The 12,916-nt window shown below is 42.7% G+C and overlaps 1 protein-coding gene across 5 annotated transcripts in view; it reads left to right on the top strand.

Annotated features, from left to right (window-relative positions):
* Positions 1 to 12,916, top strand: part of LOC119452966 (transmembrane channel-like protein 7) — an 85,028-nt gene that overhangs the window by 22,630 nt on the left and 49,482 nt on the right. For 3 of the 5 annotated variants that reach the window (XM_037714930.2, XM_037714929.2, XM_049667448.1), the window contains exons 5-6: positions 9,039 to 9,108; positions 11,911 to 11,992. In XM_037714930.2, coding sequence (XP_037570858.1) covers positions 9,039 to 9,108; positions 11,911 to 11,992 — 152 coding nt within the window. Of the gene's footprint in view, positions 1 to 3,361; positions 5,269 to 9,038; positions 9,109 to 11,910; positions 11,993 to 12,916 lie in introns of those variants that run through there. The other 2 variants (XM_049667447.1, XM_037714928.2) reach the window with 2 other exon arrangements.

Raw genomic sequence — 12,916 nt, 5'->3', positions numbered from 1 at the left:
ATCAAATTATCAAGGCTTTACTGTATTTCAAGCGCGAAATTTTGTGTAGAGGCTACTCGGTATTTTTACATTTGAAACAAGGCTTTTTATGTGGTTCACAATTTTATTGCAGTTGGCCTTTAATTCAGGCTATGACACACACATTCGGGAGTATTAGAAAAAATTAAAAGAATTTTCTTGTAGGACTAGCAGCTACAAGCATTCTTTTTTCCTGCAAACTGTACGCGAGTGGAAGGGTCTCCTGAGCGATGTTGTGGATGCAGCAACAGTATCTTCATTTCTAGCTTAGCTGAAAAAAATTAAGAATTTTTTGTTTTACCGTATCTGTTCTTATCCTTTTGTTGGTCTGACATTAGCACATCTTTCAGTATACGTTAAGCATTGTGTAATTTTATTTGTATATTGAATTTCACTAAGTATGTTTCTAATTGTGTGTTCGGAGTATTTTTTTTTTTGTGCAACACTTTTGTATAATACAACAGTGTGCTATAATGTATTTTGTTCAACCAGAGAGACATTGTCTCACTGCCCACTCCTGCTTACGGCCTTAATATAAGGCCAGCAGGAACCTTGTAAATAAAATAAATAAAATAAAAATATACCATGCTTATAAACTAGCTACAGAGCGTCTAGACATTGCATTGTCATCTAATTACGCACACCATCTCAAGCGGGTTTATATAGACAGCTTACTGGAGCAGCCAAAATTGGCAAAAGCAATGCCAGCAATAGAGTAGTTGAGATCTAAAGAACAATGTATTGCTTGTCAGTTTCTGCTGTTACAAGTTTACTGTTGCTTGCATGCTGCATTTAACAGTAAATTGTTAATTAAGCGTTACGTATGATATCGCACAAAAAGGTATCTTAAGGCAAGGTTGAAAAAAATGCATGCTGTTTCCACCCCCCTTTCCCCTCTCTCATTGTCATGTCCACAATTTTTTTTTTTTTATAAATGTTAACGTTCGCAGGTTGCAATAACCCTTTCTCACATCAGTGAATTTCATCCTATGCTTTCAGATTTTCTAACACCTTCTAATCTAACAGACCACCAGTTATCAGCTCTGTGCATTGCTTGACCTGCACAACCCAACCTCTTGATCTCAACTATAGTAGTATCAAGTACCCATATTTCTTCTGTAATCTATAGAGCCATCTTTGCATCTCTTTAACGTTACACCCATCATTTTTTATTGTGTTGCCTATTGCGCAGAGCTTAACTTCTCATATTTCATTGTCATCCTCCAAGTTTCAGCCTTCTAGGTTTGCACTTAGTAAAGCGCGAAATTGGGCTAGTTGATGTTTGTCCGTTTTCTAATGCACTGAGTAAAACTGAGTAAAACAGAAAAAATGAGTGGCCATTGTGTTATTAGTCTTGCTCAATTTCGTTCATATTGTATGCTGTTAGGCTTACTGTTTTACTCAGTGCATTCCAAATGAATGGTTTAGCATTTTTAAAATGCACTGATTGTGTTTCCATTGTGTTATTGTGCAAACATCAGGCATGCGATCTAGCTGATTGCGAGGCATATTTGCTTAGCTTGAGGTGGAGTGGCAGACTTGCCGTTGAAATCAGCGTGCCAAGCTGGGCAAACCGAGATAAGCATGAGGAAGTGTACACACTTCTATCTCTATCTTTGCTGTCGACCACAGCACGCTGTGTGGATGTTCGTGTTCCTATTTGTGTGCAGCAAAAATGACATGCATAAGGAACACCTTAGTTGTAGAAGCATTCAACATTTAACAGTGGGTGTAATAGCAAACCCACCATACCTGTCAACGCTCATTGGGCCCCTGAGGTTAATGAAATGAATGCCTCACTTATCTGTGGAGCGGCTTGAATGGCAGGCATTGCTTAGATAATGTCAAGATATTTACGGTACAGGTGCTTTGATGTGAGACGCTTGTATGTTCATGTGCTTTCATTCAAAACTATTCCGCCACCACTGTGATGGCAAAATCATTGCGCATATGCTTCGTATGTGGAAGGTACTGGCTTTGAATCCCAGTACCGCTGCAGACTCACCAGTTTTTTTAATGGGTAGAGATGTCCGCCAGCTCGGCGCTCAGCTACTTATAGGGATTCTCATTTTGAAGAAGGGCAGGGGCTTCTAGAGATTTCTTTATCTCTAGAGGAAATCCTTGAGATGCTCTAGAGATAAGGGTCTTATCAAGCAATTTGTTGCTCACTAGACGTTGAGCTGTACAGTAAAATAAGCCAAATTGCTTCAGTTGGAATTCTCTAAAAAAAAATGGTGGGACAAGAACTAAAAGACTGCGATGCTTGACATTAGGGGTTGTTATAAACATGTTATTACACATATGTTTACGAACTCATATTTTGAAATTTATTGACCCTGAACTGTTTGACAGATTACATGCTTAGGAAGGCATATATTACTGCTTAGAGCTTGATTGTTTTCTAACTGTTTAAAAGCTCTAGTTAGTCCTTAAGTTACTAAATATTTATTTGGACAGAATGAGGAAAGTGCAGGCAGTTTTTGGAGATAGGGATGCTGTAAGGAGATGGATATGTAGCTAGAGCTGACCTTATAGTCATTAATTTACATGAATGGTTAGTATGTCCAACCTTTTTCTCTATTAGGCTGTATTGGTGATCACCATTGTCATTTCTCATAGTGTAAGAAATGTGTTCAGGTTTGTGTGAGTTGTGTTGCCCGACCCCAATAAGCAATGGCACAGGTGTGATTATGCTAAAACAAGTTTATAGTTTTTTGCTGCTATAATGGTAACAAAGCTCTCAGTTTACATAAATGCTGTTATGAAAAGGGCAGTAGAATATTGTGCAAAAAAACATCACTTAAAAAGTTTCGTTGTTGATACCATTATTCTGCTCAAAGGAGCTGTTTAGTTTTGTGTTTCCCCCAAATTTTAACTCAAATTCGTGTTTCTGTTGAGACAAAGTCAACACTTAAAACACAGGCCAGGCATGCCGCCATTATGAAAGAAAAGACTGAGCTGAGAAATTAATGAAAGTTGTCGGTTTCTTTTTATTTTAATTATAACTCAAATTTGTGTTTCAAGTGAAACAAAATCAGCACTTAAAACACAGGCTAGGCACTCCACTATTATGAAGGAAAAGCTTAATCAAATAAAGGTTGTCTTTTTTTCTTGTTTTGCTCTTTTGGCCTGCATAGGCTTGAGTGCTTTCTTTTCCTAGGAAATATGCGCTGCACCCTTTTAGACAGAATGCTGGGAATTGCTTTGTGCGATGCAACCTTTGAACACTTATCGGCACACCTGTCAAGGAGAGCAGGTCAGCGGCTTGAGCTCTTAAAGGTTCCATTATCTGTCGGGGGGCTGATAGGCTACACGCATTATTTTGAGCAGCCCCTCTGGCACATTCCCAGTTGTCGCGTCTTTCCCGTGCTGTGCTCCTATGACAGTGTGAAGCAGCCCTTCATGGATACGAGAAGTGAGGACAGGTACCATCAATCTAGTATGCCACATGCTGATGGCTATGACGCCGGTGGATACCAGGGTCCAAGACGCTACAGGGACCACTCGAGCGTGGATACTGCCGGCGATTTATGGAAGCAGCATGAGTGTCGTGAGGGAAGGGAAAGACAGGATTGCAGAGCCTATGAGAACAGAGGCTATGAGCCTGAGACATACGCTTGTGTGAGTGACAAAGGGATGAGAGAGAGTGATCACTACCGAAATGGTGATTACTATCAAGATAGTGAATGCGAAGAGCAGCATGCTCAACGAGGGTATGGCCGAGAAGGTGGTTATAAGAGCTACCGTAATCATGGTTGGAGCAGGTCACATGATCGGCATGGCAACAGCTATGATAGTGACTTTTGTGATGAGCAGACGCAGAGGAAGTTAGCAAGACACACTGCTCATATGCAGAGAAGTGGCGACAGTCAACGGAACATAATGCAAGGTGAGAGCAGTGATCATGAGGTTGACTTTTATGATTGTTATGGTAGCACTCGGAACATTTCGAGAAGGAAAGGGAGTGACAGCTCTGATGGAGGCTACAACGCTCGTGGAAGCCAACGACCAGTAAGGATAGATTCTGAAGCACGCTACAAGAGAGATAACTGTCACAGCCAAGATAACAAATGCTCTTCAACTGCTGACAAACATGGGAACAACACTGGAACTTATGATAATTACTGTGGAAGGTCGAATGGAAAGTACATAACCGAAGAAAACTATGTCGAGGATGAAAGTGACCTGTACCGCTGGAGGGACCACCATTACACAAAAGTGAGAGAGGGTGTGCGTCACCATGCTGAGCTGAGTAGTTATGAGCCTAGCAGCTATAGCGTTAGAGAGCAGAGCTATGAAGATTATCACATGGAAGATAACTACTCAGAGAGGAGCAGAAGGGGTGCCTATGAGTGTTATGACAGACATGAGAGTGATGACACTTCTCGTAACCAGCATAGGAACCAGAAAAGGAGTGACAGGGAAGGACATTTGTACTACCATAATCAAAGGGCTGATGATGGATACCTTCCACATCGAAGCTCACAGCAGTATATGGACAGGAGAACAAGCCTTGTTGAGAGTTTTCGTCAACGTGAGTCATGCAGGACGGACACTGATTTAGTGCAACGGCAGAGAGACCACGACTGCAGTGAATATGAATCACATGTGTACAGAAACAGGGGCCTATGAAGACGATGACATGTATGTTAGTGAAGGCATCTCTCATTCTCAGACTCGGTACCAAGAGGAAAGAAACAGTGATGATAGCTTGCATTACCATAAACGAAGACCCAGGGATGACAAACTTTCATATTGTAGTTCACAGGGCTACCTCAACAAAACTCACAAAAACGAGGACATTGTTGAGGGTCACCGAAGAGAATTGCAGAGTACTGACATGGAGTCTAAATCGGTACAACCGGAACAAAGTTCTGCTAGAAAACGCCATGGAAAGAGTCTCCCTAACCTCTCCGTCACGCAGGTGCCAGCAGCACGGGAATATGCAGCCATTCCAAAGCGAATGCCACTAACACCGACAACATTTGCTCCTGCCAATGATGCCGAAGAAGGGCTTCTTGAAATTCCGCGATGCACAGAAAATGGAAGACGGCAGGCATTGGGAAGACATGCTGGACCCCTTGTGGCCAAAGGGTCACAGAGGTTTGCCACAATGAAAAATGCAAGAAGAATTGCAGAGGAAATGGGAATGGAAGAAGCCAAAGCTGAGGCAAGGGTTGTGGAAGAACAGGTGGAGGAATTTTTGGAGGAATATGGCGGACAAGTGAAGCGCACAAGTTGGGCTCGGAGGTATGCACTGATGGGGCTGATACCACATGTTTTGGGCATGTGTATGCTTGAATTTTAATTTTGATAACCGTTTATGTTATCTTAAACATAGTTTTCGTTGAGGACCGGTCAGTTTGTTTGTTATCAAAAATGCCCCTAAGGCGAAAGAAATTTTCATCTCAGAGCAGGGCTTGAACTTGTGAGCCAGTTGCTTTAAGAACTGCACCATGCCATTTCCATTCATAGCAAAAATTCAAGTACAAATACATATAGCCTGTTAGCTTATTGGCAATTTTATTGGTTTATTACTAACAGACCTATAGGACGAGACTGCTGTGATTCAACCAATAACCTGCATCAGTCAAGTGGGCCTGTTGGCAGTAATAGGTGTGTTAAGCAACTCTAGCCGACAAGCAGGCACACTAAGCCACTGGAGGCTGTGCTCGTAGTGTGCCACAGGGACATGCATGTATGCTGTGTCCAACACTAAGACACATGAAAATCACAAGAGCACTTTGTTGTACACTTATAACAAAAGCGTAATTCAGGCTGCTTGCATTTTCCATCACACTGGTTGTCTCACTAGTAATATTAAAAAAGTATGTGTCTGATGTTTGCTACCACAAGTAATGCGTCACCAAGAAATCATCTTGATATCTCCTACACTGTGGTTTTAATTTAAGGCCTTAATTGAAAAACCTTGCATGAGACACGCACATTCCTATTAGCCGTATAGGCACCACACAAGAACAAATAAAGAACCTACTCGTCTAGGGAAAATTTCTATAAGACCAATACAGCACTAATAGGACCAATACAACAATTTGTTAGACAAATGCAAATCTATTAGAATTTTCGCTAGCGGTTGAAGTGACAGAATGGTGGGAGCATGTTGTGCAGCTTGACACACATTCAGCAAGGCTATTAGATGTGTCATTCTGGGTGTGCTTCACAGAGGACTAAAGTCTGGCATTTCAAGTACATTTATTTTACTGTGCATAGTAGTGGTTTCCTAAGAAACCAAGTTTAGGTGTCCAAAACATTATGCTGCTCAGTGAAAAGTGTGCACTTTAGATTGTTCTTGTTCTCGTGTGCAAGCTAAATGAGATGTAGAAATCATATTTGTTGTAGATAGTGTTGAAGGACTGAATATGGGATTTGGAAAATTTCAAGGTCATGGGATAATTACCAGTCATAATTAATGACTAAATATTGACTATTGAGTGCACAATGAATGCTGTAGCTTGGAGCTGTGGGGTGCAAGTACATTTCGCTTGGATTCGATTTAAGTGAGCCAGTGAAACAAAGGGCTCTGGACAGTCGATGAGCTTGGTCTTGCTTTTAACAGAGGAGCTTTTCTTAGTCGACCCTTCGCCGTCCGCCGTAGGTGTTACACAAGTCATGTGACCAGGAGAGGATGAGAGCCGTGCCAGGGGATGGCAGGTCACGTGACCAGCATAGGAGAAGAGTCGCGCTGGGGGAGGAGGCGACTTATGAGAGGCCGCGCTGGGTGCGAGGAGGAGAGGCGATGGGTATAAGGGAGGGTGTTTCTGTGCGGCGTGCCCTTTCGGATAACTAACCCAGCTGTGATGCGACTGTGGGAAGACCACGAGTAGTGCGTACTCCTGAGGAAGAGGCTACCTACTGCAAGCGTTCGTGAGAGTTGGCTCGTGAACGGGCTCGTTGCTTGCTCTCATTACTGGCGCACAAAAAAGGGGCAGCGCAACTTGCACGCGAAAAAAACCCACGCCAAAACACAGAGAAATGTCACGCGAAAAAAAAAAAAAGACGGCAGATCCCACGCCCTGTGGGAATCGATGTTATGTGAAGCAGTGTGCGGGGAGCCTAACAAGTTAACAAAACGACCATGAGAGCACCAAGACGTAGGCGGCTGTTTCCTGACCTACATGATATGCATGTCATGATATGCATGTCATGACATTCATGTCATGAGTCCTCAAGAGTCCTCAAGAGACCTGAAGGCAAAAGCCTCAGTCATGCTCATGACTATGACTTCTACCATGATCCTTTGGTGTTTTCTTCACTTAGTTCCCACGTCAGAACCCATTTCAGTGGTTTTTGAGTGCTAATCTTTTTTTCGCTGAGTCATTGTCATTTTTGCTGAGTCATGCTCATGACTATGACTTCTGCCACCATCCTTTAGTGTTTCCTTCACTTACTCGTCTTTCTATTCCCTCTTTCCCGTCCCCCAGAGTAGGGTAGCCAACCAGACGCATTTCTGGTTAACATCCCTGCCTTCTCTTTCTCTCCTCCTCCTCCTCCTTCACTTACTACCCACGTCTGAACCCATTTCAGTGGTTTTTGAGTGTTAATGTTTTTTCGCTGAGTAATTGTCATTTTTGCTCAGTCATGGTCATGACTATGACTTCTACCATCAACCTTTAGTGTTTCCTTCACTTAGTACCCTCGTCAGAACCGAGTTCAGTGGCTTTTGAATGTTAATCTTTTTTTTGCTGAGCTATTGTCATTTATGCAGAGTTATGCTCATGACTATGATTTCTGCCATCATCCTTAAGTGTTTCCTTCACTTAGTACCCACGTCCGAATCCATTTCAGTGTATTTTGAATGTTAACCTTTTTCGCTGGGTCATTGTCATGACCTACATGACACGCATGTCAAGACATTTATGGCATGACCTATCACTTATGTTCGTCATACACTCCTGTCATACTATGCCAATTTTGGTACCTACCAAGTTACCCAAACGACCATGCGATGACCAAGACATAGGTGGCTATTTCATGACCTACATGACACGCATTTCATGACATTCATGTCATGACATATCATTTATGTCCATCATATACTCTTGTCTTAGTATGCCAATTTTGCTACATACCAAGTTAACGAAACAACCATGAGAGCACAAAGACGTAGGCGGACAGGTAGATAGATCGATAGATACTTTCAAAGTAGCAAATGTTCGCCAAGAAATGCTTCGCATTTAAAACACACTGAAAGAACCGCAAATATGTAGCAGCACCAATGAGGCAACGCGCAGAGCTGCTCCGACGCCGTCCGTGTTTCCTCGCATTCGTGCCGAACGCGCGCAGTGTCTGTGACTGCAGCTGATGCCTCTGGCGGCGGCTCGGCAGGTTCCGACCAGAGAACTGGACACTTGACGAATAGCGTCAGAAGTCACTGCCTCTTCTTGCGTTGCAATGTTTCAATATAAAGTTCCTGTTGTACATCTGTGTTTACTTGTGTTCATGCAATTACATCACGTGCAACACATGCACATGTAACACTCGTAAGATTCTGTAACTAACACAGCTTCGCTGTTCAACCATCTTCACGAAGTGGAAGGGGCGGCGAACTTTCTTTTTTTTTTTATCTTTGCGTTTCTGCACCTATTTGCCTACTCGCCCATGATGCTGCTGCGTTTTACAGTTCAACACAGGAGGTAAATGGATCATTTCTTGTGTGTGAGAGCCCTAGCATAAAACTGCAGGGTTTAAATGACCGTACCATTTCCTTTAAAAGCCATGGCTTATCTTGTTCCTGTAACACATTTCTTGTTATGTTTGAAGCAATGATTATGTTTCTGTGTTTTAGAGACCTTGAATTCACTTTCTGTAAAACTATTGTGCTCCCCTGGGTCCACTAGAGTGTTCGAATCTGTTGAATCTCTGTTGAGTTTATCATTGTATGGGATCGCTGGGGACCAAATTAGAAGATGCGTCTACTGATTTTATTGGTGGCCTTCAAATGTGGTTTATTGTGCCAACATGCCAACAGTTCTTATGCTTTTCACTTTATTTACTTGCAGGAATCAACTTCAGAGGTCACCACCACAGGAAGGGGAGAAATTTGATGCCTGGAACTTGAAAAGCTTCAAGGTTTGACATTTCATATTTAATTTAGTTTATTCTTGTCTTCTATTACTGCAGGATTGCACTATGTATTTTATATAGTCATGTTTGCCAATGCAACATATTAACAGCGAAGCTGTTTAAGCCAGCTGTAATTTGTGGTTCGTATCAAGAAACTGCGGCGCCATAGCCATGGCAACCAGTAGAGCGGAGGAGGGCAGCGCGGCGCATGCGCATGTGGTCTCCTCCTCGCCAGCTCCCTCCTTTCCCAACCCCCGCCTCTCTTCTCTCCGCGGTGCGCTGAGCCAGGAGAAAAAGAAAAAGGTGAAAGCTTGCACTAGGCCACGCAAAGCTCAAGACACAGTGAAGTTGGTCGATTGATATCGAGTGGCTAGCCTCCAACGCGTTTGGCGTCGGCGAGCAATAGCGTTCTTGGCACTGTGCCAACCTTGGTTAGCCTGCCTGCGTTTGTGGCATGCCAGGAACGCTGTCGCTCGTAGGCACCGACACGTCTAGCGCTAGTCACGCAAAATGTCGCCAATGCGTTCGGTGTCGGCAAGCAACAGCGTTCTTGGCACTGTGCCAACCTTGGTCATCCTGCCTGCGTTTCTGGCATGCCAGGAATGCTGTCATTCATAGGCGCTGACATGTCCAGCGCTAGTCACATGAAATGTTGCGAAAGGGAAGGTACCTCCGAAAATGTTCGCTCGAGAATACCTTCCTACATGCCTATTTAAGTTAAACCAAATTAACACCTAGCAGCAACCAAGTTAATACCTAGGAGTAGCAGCCAGTAAGACTTGAGGATCGACAGTTTCGCTGTGCCTAAGCTTTGCACGACCGAGTGCAAACTTGCCCGTTTTTTTTTATCTTGTTCTGAGAGTGACTGCTGGTGCCGAAAAATTATATGAGCTGAAATACCATCGGTCATTGTGTCGTGTTTCTATATATTACTGAATTGTTGTCGTCCAGCACATTTGAAGACACTTGTAGTGTACCTAACAACCATGCAAAACTAATTACTATTTGCTTAAATGCATTTGCACTAATTGAGCTCCCCAGAATAAAGCGACGAGAAAGCTAGTGAGAAATGCAGCTTCATTACCACACAGCATACTTCAAGAACAGTGACTGCTGTATTGCTTGGAGCTGACAAGTTCCCGTCACCACTGGCATTGCTGCACATAGGTTGCCTCACAAACGTTATGCAGTTGGTGGAAGTGGTTGAAGTTGATGATTTTTCCAATCTATGCATTTTTTACAAATTGCAATTGACCTTGACCGGGACAAAGTCACATGTACAACAGTGACCTTAATTGAAATCATCACTGCTATTTCTTTCTCCATTGGTGATGACTGTTGTATGGTGTAGAATTTGACGTTCTGGCACATACTATACTAGAAGAATGCATTTTTGCTGTCAAGCTTGGGATAGAATTGAGACTGAATTTACCAAGGAATTGAACTAACTGTAGTAAAATTGGCAGCAGGGTGCATTTGTAATGAATGGGGAGCCAACTATTGGTACAGACTTCATTTTGTAATCGTCATCTATGAAGTTATGTAACCTACCTGTTCGGAATCTTTCAGTGAATTGAAAAAAAAACAAAAGATTTCAATTTGTGTTCTTTCTGCTTAACTGTAATAATTCACATTGCAATTTGCTGCAATACTTCTTTAATATGTAGAACCTGAATTTATTGTTTGTGTTGTCGCTAATGCAGTTTAATAATTCATGCTCCAAGCAACCTGCATTAGGCACTTTCTAAGGCTCAATCATTCACTGTTTGGCTTCTGTCTGCATAAATAACTTGTACGTGTGCCCAGGGATTTTCACTAGGGGGGTCCAAACTACCTTGCAGTGCTCTACCCCCTCCTCTTCATTTACTCTCTTTCTTTATGTGCTTTCCTACTCGGGACATTTCGTGTGCATTCAGCTATCGATTATCACACTTTTCACAATGTTTGTGCTTATACACAAAGACACTCAAAAATTTACATTTGCCTAAAAATGCAAAATAACATCTACAGAAATAATACATTATGCATTAAAAGGCAGTAGGAATTAACTATTCAGGATGCTAACAAAATATGGATAGCATGAGTATAGCGCTTATACATCCTGACCTCGCCTATCGAAAAGAAAACCAGTCAAAAGACGAAGGACAGAGAAGAGACGTGGCACACACGACGACTGGTTTTCAATATTCAGTATGTACCAACTGACCCAGACTGCTACTCTACTGAAAAGAAAAGCTTAATTAAATTGAATTATCGGGTGTAACGTGCCATAACCATGATCTGATTATGAGGCACGCCGTAGTGGGGTCTCCGGATTAATTTTTTAGCACCTGAGCTTCTTTAACATGCACCCAATAAACGGCACACAAGCTTTGTTGCATTCCACCCCCATTGGAATGCGACTGTCGCAGCCGGTCTTGAACCCCCCACTTTGAGCTCAGCAGTGCAACATCATAAGCCACTGCGCTACTTTGGTGGATAAAGCCAAAATCTGCATTTCTTTGACCAATGCTGAATGATCAATGCATAGCTGGTAGACTGTCCTGATCGACAAAGAGCAAAAACCAACCATAGAAGGCACTCATGGGACATGGAACTAGTGACTTTGCACTCAGTTTGCGGCCCCCATCAAGCACTTTCGGGGGGGGGGAGGCATAGCGCTCCTTGCCTACCCTGTGTGTGCTTGTTCATTAAGTTAGGGTAAATAGTCCTACTTTGTGTGGTGATTGTGTGACGTCCATGGCTGTACTGTCCCCAGTGGCCTTTTTCCTTGTGACTGTGTGCAAGACCAACTGCTCTGCTTTCCAGGCCATGAAAAAAGCCTCCGAACTTGGCAGGGATATCACAACGTGGCTCACAATGTGGTCAAGCGCACTTAAAACCATTGAAGGTACGTACTTCTCAAGGATGAACATTCTTTTGATTATTGCGTACTTTGTGAAAGGGATCTTTGCCACTGTATAGCAAGGTCAAAAACTTCGTGTACATGTGCTGAACATGACTTCATCATAGAAAGAGCAAACAATGGCTGAAGAAGGATATAGAACACAATGCTGCTGCTTGTCCTATCTTGTTGCGCTCTTTGTGCTTTACCAGCAAGCTCGAGTTCAGAAACTGTTGCATTAAAGATGCAAATATCATTCTCATGAAGCTGTAAGGCTAGGTATAATGACGTGTCTCATAAAAAAATAAAGGAGAGCGCTGCACCCATTTTTTTGCGGCTGTGCTCACGTGCGACTATTGCTGTGATCACAAGAATGGGTGAAGCAAATGTGTCATGATGCTATGACACACCCACCTTCTGGTTACTGAAATTGAAACTGGTTTGTAGAAACAAGTAGTACTATTAAGGTTAGTTATTTATGGCACTATGATGCTTGTCATTATTTTTTCTGGGGTACTGAGAGTTCGGGTTTTCATTCACTGCAACACAAATGACAAGTCTGAAATGTTGTGTCAGTTCTTCTTTAAAGGCCAACTGCTACAAAATTTCAGTTTGGCTAAATATGTTATAAATGAGTAGTGTAATACCATTGAATCAATCGTGGCCAAGCTGCAGAGCTGGTAATTGTATAGTATTTTTTTTTGTTAACAGCCTTTAAACAGCACTTAAGCAAATGATGCTTGTTTATTCAGCAAATAAAATTTTATACCTGGTGGTGTCGCTATGACGTCACATTGTGTATGAGATTTCTCAGTGCACCGCTGGAAGTTGCGGGTGGTGAGTGCTTGGGCTGGTTCGCATCGCCACGCCTGGTGAACCACAGAGACAATCAGAGCATCTTAACAGCAAGAGGGCTGGTTTCATGAAACT

Source organism: Dermacentor silvarum, chromosome 5 (genome assembly GCF_013339745.2).
Source record: "Dermacentor silvarum isolate Dsil-2018 chromosome 5, BIME_Dsil_1.4, whole genome shotgun sequence".
NCBI lineage: Eukaryota > Metazoa > Arthropoda > Arachnida > Ixodida > Ixodidae > Dermacentor > Dermacentor silvarum.
This window is presented reverse-complemented; position numbering and strand designations above follow the sequence as displayed.